General features: G+C 42.3%; 3 protein-coding genes and 1 long non-coding RNA gene across 4 annotated transcripts in view; 3 read left to right on the top strand and 1 right to left on the bottom strand.

Moving 5' to 3' along the window:
* The window catches only part of ajm1 (apical junction component 1 homolog), a 142,316-nt gene that overhangs the window by 114,819 nt on the left and 12,615 nt on the right, over window positions 1–14,882 (top strand). The window lies entirely within an intron of this gene.
* Window positions 256–4,552, top strand: nr5a1b (nuclear receptor subfamily 5, group A, member 1b). Its single transcript, XM_061061318.1, has 6 exons — window positions 256–402; window positions 518–659; window positions 1,028–1,662; window positions 3,083–3,202; window positions 3,314–3,461; window positions 4,190–4,552. The coding sequence occupies exons 1-6, from the start codon at window positions 301–303 to the stop codon at window positions 4,441–4,443; spliced, it is 1,401 nt and encodes a 466-aa protein (XP_060917301.1). The 5' UTR covers window positions 256–300; the 3' UTR covers window positions 4,444–4,552.
* The window catches only part of LOC132992231 (uncharacterized), a 154,236-nt gene continuing 144,905 nt past the window's right edge, over window positions 5,552–14,882 (bottom strand). The window contains exon 4 of the long non-coding RNA XR_009676310.1: window positions 5,552–5,601. This is a non-coding gene — a long non-coding RNA (uncharacterized LOC132992231). The remainder of the gene's footprint in view (window positions 5,602–14,882) is intronic.
* Window positions 7,933–12,980, top strand: psmb7 (proteasome 20S subunit beta 7). Its single transcript, XM_061061421.1, has 8 exons — window positions 7,933–8,071; window positions 9,112–9,205; window positions 9,301–9,398; window positions 9,572–9,712; window positions 9,826–9,941; window positions 11,102–11,160; window positions 11,272–11,423; window positions 12,766–12,980. Exons 1-8 carry the CDS (start codon window positions 8,010–8,012, stop codon window positions 12,875–12,877), a joined length of 834 nt encoding a protein of 277 aa, XP_060917404.1. The 5' UTR covers window positions 7,933–8,009; the 3' UTR covers window positions 12,878–12,980.

Genomic DNA, 14,882 nt, shown 5'->3' with positions numbered 1-14,882 from the left:
CTGAGAATTGAAAAAGACCAAGGCCTTTGAGTTTTCTGTTGTATCTTTCATCACTAGAAGAACACTGATTTACACAAGTCTCCCAAGTCTCTAGCGCTGTTTTTTGGGGGGTCGCTGGTTATAAAAGTTTGGGAACACCGTGCTCTAAACCAATCAGGATCGGGCACATATATAAAAAACAAGTACAACATTTTCTACTGTTACTATTCTTTATTTCATTATTCGTCCTCACAGTTTAGAGTTTCTCTTGTAGCTTCTCTTCTGTCGCCTTTCCAGGTTTTTCCAGGTGTGTTTTCCAGGATGGAGTTCAGCCCCGACGTGTGTTTGGAGGATCTGTGTCCGGTCTGTGGAGATCAAGTCTCCGGGTATCACTACGGTCTGCTCACCTGTGAAAGCTGTAAGGTAATCCTTCTTCTTTTGTTTTTCTCTTACACTCTGATTTCCAGATTTCTGCTTTTCAACATTAAGAGCCTTTCTTAAAAGGGGAGGGGCTTTGTCTTTTTTCCAAACCTTGCAGGGCTTTTTCAAGAGAACAGTCCAGAACAACAAGACGTACGTCTGTGTGGAGTATCAGCAGTGCAGGATCGATAAGACTCAGAGGAAGCGATGTCCCTTCTGCAGGTTTCAGAAATGTCTCCAAGTTGGCATGAGACTGGAAGGTAAGAGAAGAAGCTTCAACTTACCAACGTCAACAATACATCCTAAAGTTGCCAATGTCCAACGCATAAATCCAAACGTTGCCAACCTTCTACGCATAAATCCTGATGTTGCCAACGTACTATTTGCATGATTTAGACGTGTGAAAGCGTTTGCCGGCGATCTCTATTAAATCAAAATTGAACCTCAACTTCTATTTTTGTTACTGTGGTATCACAAATATCGATATTGTTTGATTTTTACTAGAATCATATCAAAGTTTAAACTCTGGTCTCCACATTGAGGACCCCTTCCTCCGTTGGTACCCCCCCCCCCCCCCACTCTACACCCCTGCTGTGCACACTCACTCTGAAGTCCTCTCTCTCCTCAGCCGTCCGTGCAGACCGGATGCGCGGAGGCAGAAACAAGTTTGGACCGATGTACAAACGGGACCGAGCCCTGAAGCAGCAGAGGAGATCTCTGATTCAAGGTGGGGGGTTCACGTCAGAGTGCGCCCCCCCTGTGCTCTCTGTAAACCCCTACAGAGACTGGACCTTAATCGGTGAACTGCATCCAGTGCTCATCCTGCACAGCGCCCCCCTGCTCACAGAACAGAACGAGTGTATCAGCCTCCGACCTCCATCCCTGAGCTCACTGCTGCCCCCCATCTCTCCTGCTGCCCCCCAGCTCCACAGCACCCCCTCCTCAAACTGGACCGTCAAGTCTGAGCCCACCAGCAGCACCAGTCCACCTGACTCCTCTTCAGAACTCTTTTCAGACCAGCTGTACCCCCTCCCCTTGTCTCCTCAGAATCCTCAGCTGGAGCTGGAGCTGGAGCTCCTGCGGGGGGGTCCAGACGAGCTCCAGCTGCAGGAGAGGATCTCTGCTCGCCTCCTGCAGGAGCAGGCGGGCTGGGGGGGACACTGGACCCCTACCACCTTCAGTCTGATGTGCATCATGGCCGACCAGACGCTGCTGTGCACCGTGGAGTGGGCGCGCACCTCCATCTCCTTCAAACAGCTCAAGGTGTTTGTTTTTCTGTCGTCAGTTAGTTTTGTATTGCTTCGTCATATTTTTAATTCTACCTGATGTTGACTTCTGAGGTTTTTTTTAAGGTTCTTCTTTTCCTTTTCAACTTCTCTGCATTTCTCTGACTGCTGGGATGTGTTGGCACTGTGAACGTAAATCTCTCCTTCATGCAACGATCCGATTCAAATCTCGATTCACAGGCGACGATCGGATTCAGGGACCATTCATAAAAATATGGAACGATTCTTTCCCATTCGACTCGGTATGTTTTTGGTTGGACTTATTCTGGAATCCCGAGTAATATTTGTACTTCCTGAAGGTTTACGTCCAAGCCCCAGAAACAAACTGCCGTGGTGACCAAAGACTTAGCCGAGTTATGGCGGGGAAGAGTTTTATTCCCAGTCGGAAATGAGTGACAGAGAGAGAGAGTGAGGAATAACATGCGGGGAAGGTGCCACAGGTCGGCTCTCACAGCTCGCTTGAGGACTACAGCCTCTGTACATGAAGTGTGCACCCTAACCACTTGGCCAACAGCGAGCCTTGGCTGGGAAAGTTGTATAAACTGTATCTCCAAACTTTACAGATGAGAGCTTTTTTTTACCTTCATTTTAAGTCAACATGTTTTGCTTTCAAGGTCAAGAACTGTGAAAATACTTTCGTCTAAACCGTCGTTTAGTTCTTCTCGTTAGCGTCACCTACCACTAACGTTAATGTCGTGGAAAGGGTCAACGTACGAGTCTCACGAGATTGAGCGCAGTATGCAGAACAGGTCAAGCTATGAGAACAAGCAGCAACGCCTCAGTAGACCGGTTTAAAACGTTGAAAAGAGCCATCGACCTCTTGGTGTTACAGTCTTACCCATCCAACGCTCCTCAGATCGATTCACTCAGATCTCTACCTTTTATTTATTTATTTTTGGGCTTTTTGTGCCTTCAACGGAGAGATAGGACAGTGGATAGAGTCGGAAATCAGGGAGAGAGAGAGTGGGGAACGACATGCGGGAAAGAAGCCACAGGTGAGATGTGAGCCCGGGCCGCCCGCTTTGAGAGACGACAGCCTCCATACATGGGGCGCGCGCACTAACCACTGCGCCACCAGCGCCCCAAGATCTCTACCTTTATATCGGTTTGCATGCATGACCAGATGTAGAGACCCTCCATGTCCAACATATCTCAGTAAATAAACCACTATCATTTCATTCATAGAATATTATGAGGAACGATATCGAGGAAATCGTGCTGACTATAGATCCAACAAAAAAAACTAAGAAATCATCGGAGATCGAATTGGGACAATAATTGCTCAGTTGTTGTTTTTGTTTGTAAACCGGAGACTAAATGTCACAGAGTATCCCGGTTATCGTCCTTAAGTAATGACGTCATTGCTTCACTGTTTGAGCTCCTTGTCCCCGCTGCAGGTGAGCGACCAGACGAAGTTGCTGCACAGCTGTTGGAGCGATCTGTTGCTGCTGGACGTCGTCTGCAGGCAGGTTCTGTTTGGAGGAGAGGGTCGTCTGCTGCTGGTCACCGGAGAGGAGGTCAGAGAACGAGAGCTTTGTGTTATTTATAACTATGAAGATATGTTTTACTGACTGTGTGTGTGTGTGTGTGTGTGTGTGTGTGTGTGTGTGTGTGTGTCCTCTGTGCAGATCGATCTGCTAGACGTGGCCTCTCATGCTGGTCCCACCCTGTGCGGTCTGGTCCACAGAGGACAGGAGCTGGTTCAGAAGCTTCACGTCCTGAAGGTCGACCACCGAGAGTTCACCTGCATGAAGTTCCTCATCCTCTTTAACCCAGGTCGGTGGTTCCTGAGGCTTTTTATCCATCAGGCGTGATTAATGCTAACAGCTGTGCAGCTCCAGAACTGAAGTCAAAGAAGGCAGAAAATGTCAAACTGAAGTTTGCTTAACTGTCAAACAAAGATTCAACCCCAATATATTTTGATTTAAAAAAAGTTAAGCCCATTTTTTGGCAAATCATACAAACCTCCATCAGGGTCACATCCAGGTGCAGATGGTAACTTCTAAAAGTTTGAGTCCCTTAAGTGTCTGTTATTCTCCCCCGAACATTTGGTGAGCTATAAACTATCTGTTTGGGGGGGAAATGCTTGGATAAATTTAGGACACACATCATGGTGAAGTTTTTAATAGGAACAGAAAGTAATCTTTTGTTTGACATGAGACAGAAGCCTCGGTCTGACGTGTTTTTACCTGGTCCATCAACTTGACCATTTCCCAAAGAGGACTTAACCTAAGCCTGACCCGACCCCGACCCCCTATTTTCAGGGACGAGCTTTCAACTGGTACCACCTCTGTGTCTCTGCAGCAAGGGGAAGAACCTTAGATAGCCATGGCAACGCTTCAGATGTGCTTTTACACACAGTCATGACGTGATGCAGAATGTGAACTTTTACACCTTGAATCTGATCAGTTCAGAGTTTACCTTAGAGGTTCAGGATCTACACAGAGAGTGTAAAAGGAGTCTGGTGTGCATGTGATCTTAGTCCGTGTCTCCTCGTCTCACAGAGGTCAAACAGCTGGAGGAGCATCGCTTCATCGAGAGCGTGCAGGAGCAGGTGAAAGGAGCTCTGCTGGAGTACACGCTGAGCACCTCCTCTCACCTGCTGGGACGTTTCTCTCACCTGCTGCAGTGTGTGTCCGACTTACGCTCCCTCAGCGCGCTGGCTGAAGATTACCTGTACGACACACACCTGAGCGGAGAGCCGCCGAGCGACAGCCTGCTGCTGGAGATGCTGCACGCCAAAGACAGACGGACATGAAGATTTCTTGTATTTTGTAAAGAAAGTCACAAATCAAACATCTGTATTTCTTTCTGCTGTGCCCATACAGATACAAGAGTAAAGGGATATTTGATTTTTTTTTACTATTGCTTACCCACTAAAATAAAAAATGAAATAAACTCGTCACACAAGGAGCAAAATGTCAGCCCAGATTTGTTCATTCTCAGCCTCACACTTTTTGCAAAACACCAATCACACTTCTTTATGTGAAGACACATCAGTCAAAGCTGACATCCTGTGTGTTCACACTCAATCACCTGACCTCAGAATGCACATGTGAAGACGCCATCAGAAAAATGAAGCCGATGCTGAAGTGCAAAATCCTGCAGTTCATCGAGTGTCCACTAGAGGCTGGCTGCAGAAGCACAGGAAGTCACATACACACCCATTCTAAAAAGTCTGTTTTTACAGCAGAGATTAACATGTTTACAGCCTGGTTCAAAAAAACAAATAGGTCTGATTAGCTCATGTCTCGATGGACACACACTGTACGGGGGGGGTGAATGTTTTGATGACTCATCAGTTTTGATTTGATGAAGGATAAGAGTTATTCACAATAAGGCGTGTAGCTGACCTGATTGACAGGTGGGCGCGGTGTAACGGTTTGTAATATTTACAGTCTATGGTCAGATCAAAAAGAAATCTTGAAGACAGGAGGCAGGTTGCTCTTTAGTGAGTACAACGATGAAGGACACTTTTAGAGACTTTAGAGAAGGGGAACAGAGATCTTCAGTTCAGTATTGAGAATAAAGAGATTTTGTTTTGACATTTTAAAGTGTTTTAGATTCAGCAAAGCCATGTGCAGTCCTCAACTAAAGTGACATCAAACTAAACCAAAATCAATGAAAACAGGTGTAATAAAGGGTTAACAATAAAGGATCTAAAAGGACAATGACAAACCAGTGCGTTGATGTGCTTTAATTCCAAGTAGACGGTCAGAAGAAGCCAAAGGTAGATCGTCTGAGTTCAAATCTGCAGAGTCCCTCTGCACCTTTAAGAAAAAGCTAAAGACCCAGCTCTTTATAAACACCTACGACCTTCATGATGATAAAGATGATGAAGATGTTCAGGATGGGTTTGATGCTGATGCCTCTGGTCATTTCCTGTCAGCACCTGTGCTCTGCCTCTGGTCACTTCCTGTGTGTCCAATCAGACTTAAAGCTGTTTGTTTGCTCTTCCTGACGTTGTCTCCTCCTCTCTACATCCTCGCTTGTGTTGTTCTTACTCTCTGATGTTCGTCGTTGGATAAAAGTGTCTGATCAGTGAATTGTAGAATTAGAATAGAACTAGAAACCTGGAGCGTAAGCCGGTCATTAGACCGAGAGTCATGTGCTCCAGAGGACCAGACTAACACCGAGAAAATATAAGAAGGCAACATCTCAATATGTGAGCTTTATAAACTAACAAGTGAGCAAATCAAAACTCTGACAGAGAGAACCGTCCGACCTTTCTGTACAGGATGCAGTGAGGAGTGTGGTCTGCATATCGTTTTTTAATGTTGTGCTCCCTTTAATAAAGATGTTAGGTATTTTGAATATTGTGAATATGTTTTCGTTCTCTGTGTTTGTTGAGTTTGGACAAACTGAGCCTTGCTTTCAGGAGCTGTGTTTACACATAAGTGTTAAGAGTGAACGGTCAACATTCATGGCCACACAAACATTCAAAACTAACTACAGAATGTACAAAGCACTGGTTATTTTAGATCCTTAATAGTTAACCTTTTGACCTCTGATTGCATCTGTTTTTCATTGATTTAGATGTTTACATTCCTTATTAATTAACCGATCCTTTTTCTTATATATTATATTTTTATATTATTTGTCAGTCTTGTATTTTATTCTTTTAATCTGCTGAACGTCATCTCATAAAGACATACTGATGACTACAGAGAGTTCTGACGGAGCCCCTTGTCATCCAGCAGAGGATGAAGAGGTGAACTCAGGTCAACACGGGCCAAATGAATTCAAACTTTATGTTTTTGGAAACATCCTTTTCTAATCTAAATACCACCTCCTCATGTTTATTCCTGCTGGGACACGAGACTCTTGTTTTTCCCTTAAATGAGTTTTATTGGAAGCTGCTTCCTGCAGGTCAAACATTAAATCTGAGATCCTGATGATTACACCTTCATCCCTCTCTGCTTTGATAAAAGGATTAATCAGCGTAATGCACTCATCGTTCTGTTTTGGAGGCGCCATATCAGATCTGGAGCCTGTTTCCTGCTCGACCTTGACATCCAGCTGGCAGAGAGTTGGCTTCAGTCCTGAAAACATGGCACCGTGATTCAAAACAAACACGCTGCCAGTCAGATCGGAACAGATGAGGACTTCTGTGGAGCAGAATCTGTTTCACCTGAACGGTGAACGTTGCGTCGATAACAAAGAACTGTGACAAAAACAATCTAAGGAAATGAATGTGTTTTTATTATATTCATGTGCAGTCTGTTTGATTCTTTGCATCGTTACTTTACAAATAAGATTAATGAAACGAATTAAGGGAACATGTTGAAAGAAACGTGTGGGGGCACCGGCAGCTTAGTTGTTAGTCTGCGCCCCCCATGTACAGAGGCTACAGTCCTTGAAAGTGAACGGCCCGGGTTCAAATCCGACCTGTGGCTGCTTACCTACATATGATTCCCGACTCTCCCTCTCCCTCTCTCTCTATCCACTCTCCTGTCTCTCCAATAAAGGCATTAAAGCCCAAAAATAAACCTTAAACAAGTAAAATTAACTTGTGTGTTTAATTATTGGCTGTAAAAATGACACCTGCTGCAGATGTCAGCTCTGTTCTCTTCACGTTTTAATCCAGGCGGATGATGAACTGTGCTGCAGCTGAGGAAGAAAATAAAAAAGAGAAAACATAAAGTCGTTGTTGTTTTTGGACCATAAAATATGATAATATAATCTTTATAGATCCATCATTGTGGGAAGTTTGCATGTTACTACAGCTCGAAAAAACAGCAATAATAGTTTTAATAATAAAATAATAACATAAAGAAGGAAATACTGATGAAAAATACTAATAAATATTCAAGATAAAATAAAGATCGTTTAAATGTAGGCCTACATTATTGATATCTACAAGGCCTATTGTTTTATACACATTATTTACACCTACATACATTGAATCTATTACAAAAAATACAGATATTTTTGTACTATTTTTTTGTAATTTCAATTTTTATACGTATTGTTATTTTTTATACTGTCCAGTAGACGTGTAGATGTGTAGAAAGTATTGAAAACGTCTGTACCATAGACTGTTGATAATAATGATAATGTTATAAACAGTGGTATGTTTTTTAAATAGACACACAAAGAAGCATAGTACCCTGCGGGGGGCAACTGTTCTTCTTATTTGAATATTTTCTACATTTATTATAAATCTAAAATAATCTAGTCATATTTCCATTTCGCTGGCGGTAATCCAACATTTCGGACGCGGTTCGCCCGCAAAACGAGCGTAGAAGAAGAAAACACAACATCCCCCTCTCATCCTCGGTTTCCTCTTCACTTCCGGGAAACACAAACATTCATTCATCCAAGATGGCGACGCTGACAGTGAGCCGGGCTCCGCTCAGCGGTTTCAGTTTCGACAATTGTAAGAGGTAAGCGCTATTCAGTGGATACCAGAAGAGAGAGGAACACGCTGAGCAAAGTGTTTAATATATTTATTACTTTTTTATGTGCACGTTTTTGTAGAACAGAGGAGTTTTTGTTCCGTGTTTGTCAGTGATGCTAGCTCATGTTCATACAATGACTCAGGCTTTTCCGCTGCTAGCTGAGCTCCGCTATTCTTCAACCTTTTTAAATCATACACGATTAAAGGTGAACAGTGGGAAGAAAACACCTGTTTTAATTTAAAACCACAGTTTTTTATGTTCATCTTTTTATATAAATGTGTATAGTAAACAACGGGGCGGACCGCTATCAGAAGAAATGAACCGAGTAATGTCCAATAACGCTAAATAAAGTTTATAACAACAGAGAATAAAACAGTCAATAAAGCTAAATAAACTTTATAACAACAGAATAAAACCCTGTGGGGAATACATTATAAGTTAAATGTTCCATCTTTGATGTGGGGACACAATGTTTTAAAAAGCAGCTCTATTAAAGTCTCTCTCATGTAACGTAATCATAACCTGGTTTACAGTTTTTACACTTACTTCAATAAGTATTTCAATGGAGGATTATTTAAGACTTTTCTGTCTACAATATATATGGAATAAATAAAAAAGTAATGCCAAATAAATCATTTATATCGGCAATTAACTTTAGAATTATACCTTAATTATTCCGGACTTTATGTCTGTTGTTTTCTTAGGCTGCGTGATTTGTTATGTGCTAAAATATTGTATATTATTGTGATAATGATGATGTGAAATATGGTAAATAAACATGGATTTGTTTTTATTTATAGTTCTTTGCAACATGCTTCTATAGAGTTTGTGTGCACAAAACAGCTATCTTGTTCGCACAAGATATTTTGCTTAAAACGCAATATATTGTGTGAACTAGTAAGATAACAGCCCAACTAATATAGTTAAGATTGTCTTACTTTCGTATTATTGAAACAGTCATATGTATCTTATATATATATATATATATATATATTTTTTTTTTTTTTTTTACCTGATATTTTCAGAAATGCACTTTTGGAAGGTGAAGCCAACAAAGTGGGATGCAGCTTACCTGCTGCTCGTAAAACAGGAACCACCATCTGTGGTCTCGTCTATAAGGTGAGTGACAGAGACCGGGCCGCTGCAGAGAAGATAACCCAGACTTATCATAGAGTCTGTGAGATTATTAACATAAAATATTCTGTCCTGTACAGGATGGAGTCATCCTTGGTGCTGACACCAGAGCCACAGAGGGCATGGTGGTGGCAGACAAGAACTGCTCCAAGATCCACTACATCTCCCCCAACATTTAGTAAGTGACACACAAGAGAGAGGTTTAAGCACAGCGCAGTGTCCTCCACACCTTCAGATCAGTAGAGATGAAATCTTATGATACAGAGTTTTCTCATTTAACAGTAGTCCACACGGCATAGTATGCAGCATCTCTTTTAATGTTTTAATCCGTGCACATGTTTTCTCTTCCAGCTGTTGTGGAGCAGGAACAGCTGCAGACACAGAGATGACCACTCAGATCATCTCCTCCAACCTGGAGCTGCACTCCCTCTCCACGGGACGGCTGCCTCGCGTGGCCACCGCCAACCGCATGCTCAAACAGATGCTCTTCAGGTACACTCCTCAGGCTACATCATTATATGTAAACTATAAGCATTATTTATTTAATATATGTGTGGAAAAAGATCTCTGGTATGCTCTGTAATGTTGCTGCTGTGTGTTTTCAGGTATCAGGGCTACATCGGGGCGGCTCTGGTCCTCGGGGGAGTCGACTGTAACGGTCCTCACCTGTACAGTATCTACCCGCACGGATCCACTGACAAGCTGCCCTACGTCACCATGGGTCAGTCTCACACACAATAACATCCCCGATTCTGCATGATAACATGTCTTGATGTCTGGAACAAGACTTATTTTATTCATGATTACTAAAGTTCAGAGATAAGTTACATTACATGTTTATGTCAAACTCACCGTACATGATTTAAGAGGTAGAGTTAGAACATTGACAACACAAAGAATCACATCAGGTACCTTTTGTGCTTTTGTTTGTCTATTAATACAGGGAGGTCTGGATTAATTTTACCAGAATATTAAACTCCAGCATGTAGGCCTGTGAATCTTTGGGTGTCTCACGATTTGATTTAAATTCTTGGGGTCACGATTCGATTCAGAATCTATTTTCGATTTAAAACGATTCTGGATTAATGGATCTACTCCAGTCACCTGTGAGACTGGCTGAATTTATGTTACTCCATTTAGCATTCTACTGAGTTAAAGAGCTTTTTTTTTGTGAGTTATGAATCGATTTAAAATCTCAGAAGATAAGAATCTCGATTTTTGCATAAATCACTTTATTTTCCTACCTCTACCAATATGATATCATCAAAAATCTAACAATATAAACACCTGTTTCAATAACACAGCAACAAAAATACAATTCCTAGGCCCCCTATATTCTGTTTATTGTTGTATTTATATTCCTAAAAATTGCAGGCAACCTCCTGAACACTCTCTAAGTTGCTCAGATACGTTGGCTATGTTTTGGTACCGGATTGTTTTTGTGCAATCTCCTCACCTCCTCTCTGCTCTCTGGCTGTGTGTAAGAGACATTACCGTCACATTTGTATCTTTTTGAGATGCCAAAAGAACTCGAGAAACATCAGAATTTGTCGACTTTTGAACTTGTGTGAACCCCTGCTGCTCTCTCACGTTCGTTTGCAGCAATTTATGGTTAAAAATATGACTACAAATCTTCAAGCTTCAGTCCTTTTCCATACTTTTAATCATTCAAACCACATGGACAGTATCTTTTTTCAAACATGTGGTGAGGAGAGGGTTGAAAACTTTGACCCTACCTTACCCTAGACACACCCGCTTTAACAAAATCTATACTAATTTGTGCTGTGAAGGACACACAAACAAGGGTGGAAAGTTGAGGTTTTATTACGGTGTGATCTCACTGAACACGACGATAAAGTCAGTCGTTCTTCTCTTGTGCAGGCTCCGGTTCTCTGGCTGCCATGGCGGTGTTTGAGGACCGCTACAAACCTGACATGGATGTGAGTCACTCCTTTTTTTTAAATGTATTTTTATTTTAGTTTTTAATTGCTGCTTGGTAACCTAGTGACACATGAGCGTGACTTCCTGTGGATGATTTTTGTCTTTTAAAGGAGGACGAGGCGAAGAGGATGGTCCGAGACGCCATCGCTGCAGGAATCTTTAATGACCTGGGCTCTGGCAGCAACATCGACCTGTGTGTGATCACCAAGGGCAAGGTGGACTACATCAGACCACACGATGAGGCCAACAAGAAGGGGGTCAGGTGAGAGCTACACCAGGGATGCATTTGATTACGTTTATCTGTAATAACCTCCATCCTTCTGTCGACACGTCCACGTTTAATTTATTTAAGAACTCTGACATCGTACGGAGAGAGATCTTCAGGAGTTCTTTTGAATTCCTCTTTCCTCTCAGATAGGCAGACGTTACACATTTAATCTTACACCTATCTCCTAGTAGGTGGTAAGTCCTCCATGAAATACGGTTGTCGTGGTGATGGTTTAGCAAGGTGGGATAACTTGGAAGATGGAGAGGAGCAGAGTGTTGTAGCGCCTGTTTGGTGTCAGCAGAGTGATCGATTTCATCCATCAGAAATGTTTGGATGACTTTGTTTTGACTCCTGCTTTAGTTTTCCAAGATCATTTCATCATCCAATCAGAGAGGACTGTAAAATCATCTTATGTTGTAGTTGGAAGATTTCACCACTAGATGTCCCTGTTGTTATTGTACACTAACTGTAGATGAAGGCTGCAGGCTTTAGTCCTCCACTCATCATGATGCTTTGTCATATTGAACAAACGTCAGTGAACAGAAGTTATTTTCATGGGCGGCTGTGGCTGAGGTAGTAGTCGGTCGTCTCTCTACTGGAAGGTCAGGGGTTTGATCCCCAGCTCATGCAGCAGTTGTCCAATATGTCCTTCGGCAAGACACTTAACCCCAAATTGCTCCCTTTGCTTCTTCAGCGGTGTGTGTGAATGTGTATGAATGGGATTAGTTACCTCTAATGGTCACATTACATATCAACCTCTAGCATCAGTGTGTGAATGTGTAGGTGTGACATGCAGTGTAAAAGAGCTTTAAGTAGTCAGAAGACTAGAAAAGAAAGCTCATATTCATTTACCATTTAGCTGGTAGATTGTTCAGAGACGATCAGACGCGAGAGGAAACAAACACTGCAGGGAGAGAAATGCTGCTCTCTGATTGGTCACATCAAGAAAAACCTAATTTTCTGACACAATGTTTTGGTTCATTTGGAGGTTACACTTTGCTAGTTAGGATGAACCTTAAGTCTCTGTCATCACATCATTACTCATGATGTTAAATCATTAACAGGCTGACTTGTTGTCTTGTTGCTTGTTTGTTCTGCATGAAGAGTAAATGAGGAGGCACTCTTCCAGCTGTGAGTACAGACTGAGTGACGTGTTAGACTGCAGAATTAAAACCTCACACCGATCTGTAGTTCATACTAACCAGCTTTCTACTCACCTGCTCGGTTTGACTTCTCTAACATGTGCATGCTGTGTGTTCAGTTTGAATCGTGTGAAACCACCCAGCACACACCAGTTTGATTTACTTGCGTGTGTGTGTGTGTGTTCCTGCTGCAGAACTGGCGACTACAAGTACAAGCGAGGAACCACAGGTGTGCTGACGAAGTTGGTGACCCCGCTGTCTCTGGAGGTGGTGGAGGAATCCATACAGACGATGGATACCTCTTAAAAAAACAATCCGTACTAAATGTTTCTCGATGTAACTTCCCCTCGGAGCTCCCGACACTAACGGTGTGTTTTTCCATGATTTACAATAAAAGTGTTTGACTTGAGTCAAGCTTTGTTCTTCATTCTTTAACTGGTCAGGCTGAAAAAAAAATTACTTTGTAGAACTGTGAGCACGCTTTCTGTGCACACCTGAGACTTTGTGGGCAGGTGGCCTGAGCCTTACCTGTGCCCCTGCCAACACACAGTTGGCACAGTAACTCTGTGTGACAGTTAGATGGCAGAGCTTCGTCCTCTTCTCTGATTCGTCAGTCCAACATGACAACAGCAGTGCATGCAGAAGGAATACAGTTAAAAGCTGCATGTTGCTTCATCATCAGAATTAAAGAGTCAATGATATAACAAATAACATTTTCCCCTTAAGCTGCAGTTTTAATTCTTTAATTTTTTACACTTTTTATTACAAATGCTCAAAACACAGAGCTGAGTATGACATCATTTCTAAACACAAAGTTACAGTTCAATAAAAGATGAGCAGAGTCCACTTCACCATGTTTCTCTAACTCTTAAGGTGTCTCTAGTCTGTCTACAAACCCCCCAATGATGAGAAAAGTCCATCCTCTCTGTCTTCTGCCTGCTCCACTTTACAGAAAATGTGTGCTCAAACAGGCCGTTTGGAGGTTTTCCCTTCATGACATCACAAAGGGCAGTAGCCCCTCCCCCAGGTGGGTGACACTCCCACAGCTAGGTGTTTGTTCTGCCCTCTGAGTCTGCCTTCTCACCGTAAACAATAGGACATGGAGAGAGAAAGACAGAGCCACCCAAGCCCTTCCAGAGAGAGGGCGTGGTCAGATACAGCTCATTTACATATTTAAAGGTACAGACACAGAAACAGTCTGTTCTGAGCAAGGCTGAAATAGAGGGGTTTATACACATGATCAAATACAGGATCAGAGTGGATTTAGAACAAGAAACTTCACACACATGTTTTGAGGAGCTCTGAGACTTATTTACACTGAAGAGGAGGATGATATGTGACCTTTAACATGTAAATAAGATAATGTACTGTGCATCAGATCTGCTCCTTACATGAGGACATTTTCAAACATTTTCACAGCGTCTCACGTCTCTGGAGTTTACACCTTCACAGTAACAGTAGATCAGGTATCCACTCATTTAAACACTGGATTCTGGTTTTTATTTTCTATAAAAACTGAAAACCTGAAACAACCCCAACTACCATCATGGAGCTAAGTTCCTCTAGTACGTCTCTAATTCAAAGAGTCAGGGGCGGATGCTGCAGATACTTCAGGGTTCACTGTACAGACGACTTAAAAATAGTCAAATAATTCAAAATAGACTGAGAATAATGTTCGATGTTTGCACAGTCTCAGAGTTTATAAAACGCTCCAGTTCTATTCAGAAACCCAGAGAGACGAGAGCTCAGAGGGACTGTAAACCCATAATCGAAAGAGTCATCACATACATCATCAGATTATATTAAAAAAGAAGGTTGAAGCAGGTGCTGCTCTGGGCCAAAAAGTGTTAAGGAATCAGGTGCTCTTCAAGGACAGGGGTCAGAGGTCAAACAGCTAATAAATAAATGACTCCTGATTACAAACAAAGCTCGTTGTGGCAGTCTGAGGACACATCCCTGTTTGATATATGATTCTTATACTGCATCAGAGAGCCTCAGACATTCAGTTTAGACCGACATTTCTTCACAATGAGCTGTGTTTGTAATCAGGAAAGTCGTTTATTCTTTTGATACCGCAGGAACAAAAATAGAAGTCCTGGGCATCCAATAACGGGTCATTTCTAGTTTTTAATGAGTAAAAATTCCAGAAAACTCCTGCGCACTGACTGAATTGTACAAAGAAACCGGCAACTTGATGTATTTGTGCATATTGGACAGCTTGCAGGAGTTTGCTGCAATTTCTGTCTTCTGAAAAAAACAGGTTTTTAAAGATTTGGTATTTTTAGGTGCATCTCCAGCTGCGACAGAGGCG

This window comes from Labrus mixtus, chromosome 17 (assembly GCF_963584025.1).
Source record: "Labrus mixtus chromosome 17, fLabMix1.1, whole genome shotgun sequence".
Classification (NCBI taxonomy): Eukaryota; Metazoa; Chordata; class Actinopteri; order Labriformes; family Labridae; genus Labrus; species Labrus mixtus.
This window is presented reverse-complemented; position numbering and strand designations above follow the sequence as displayed.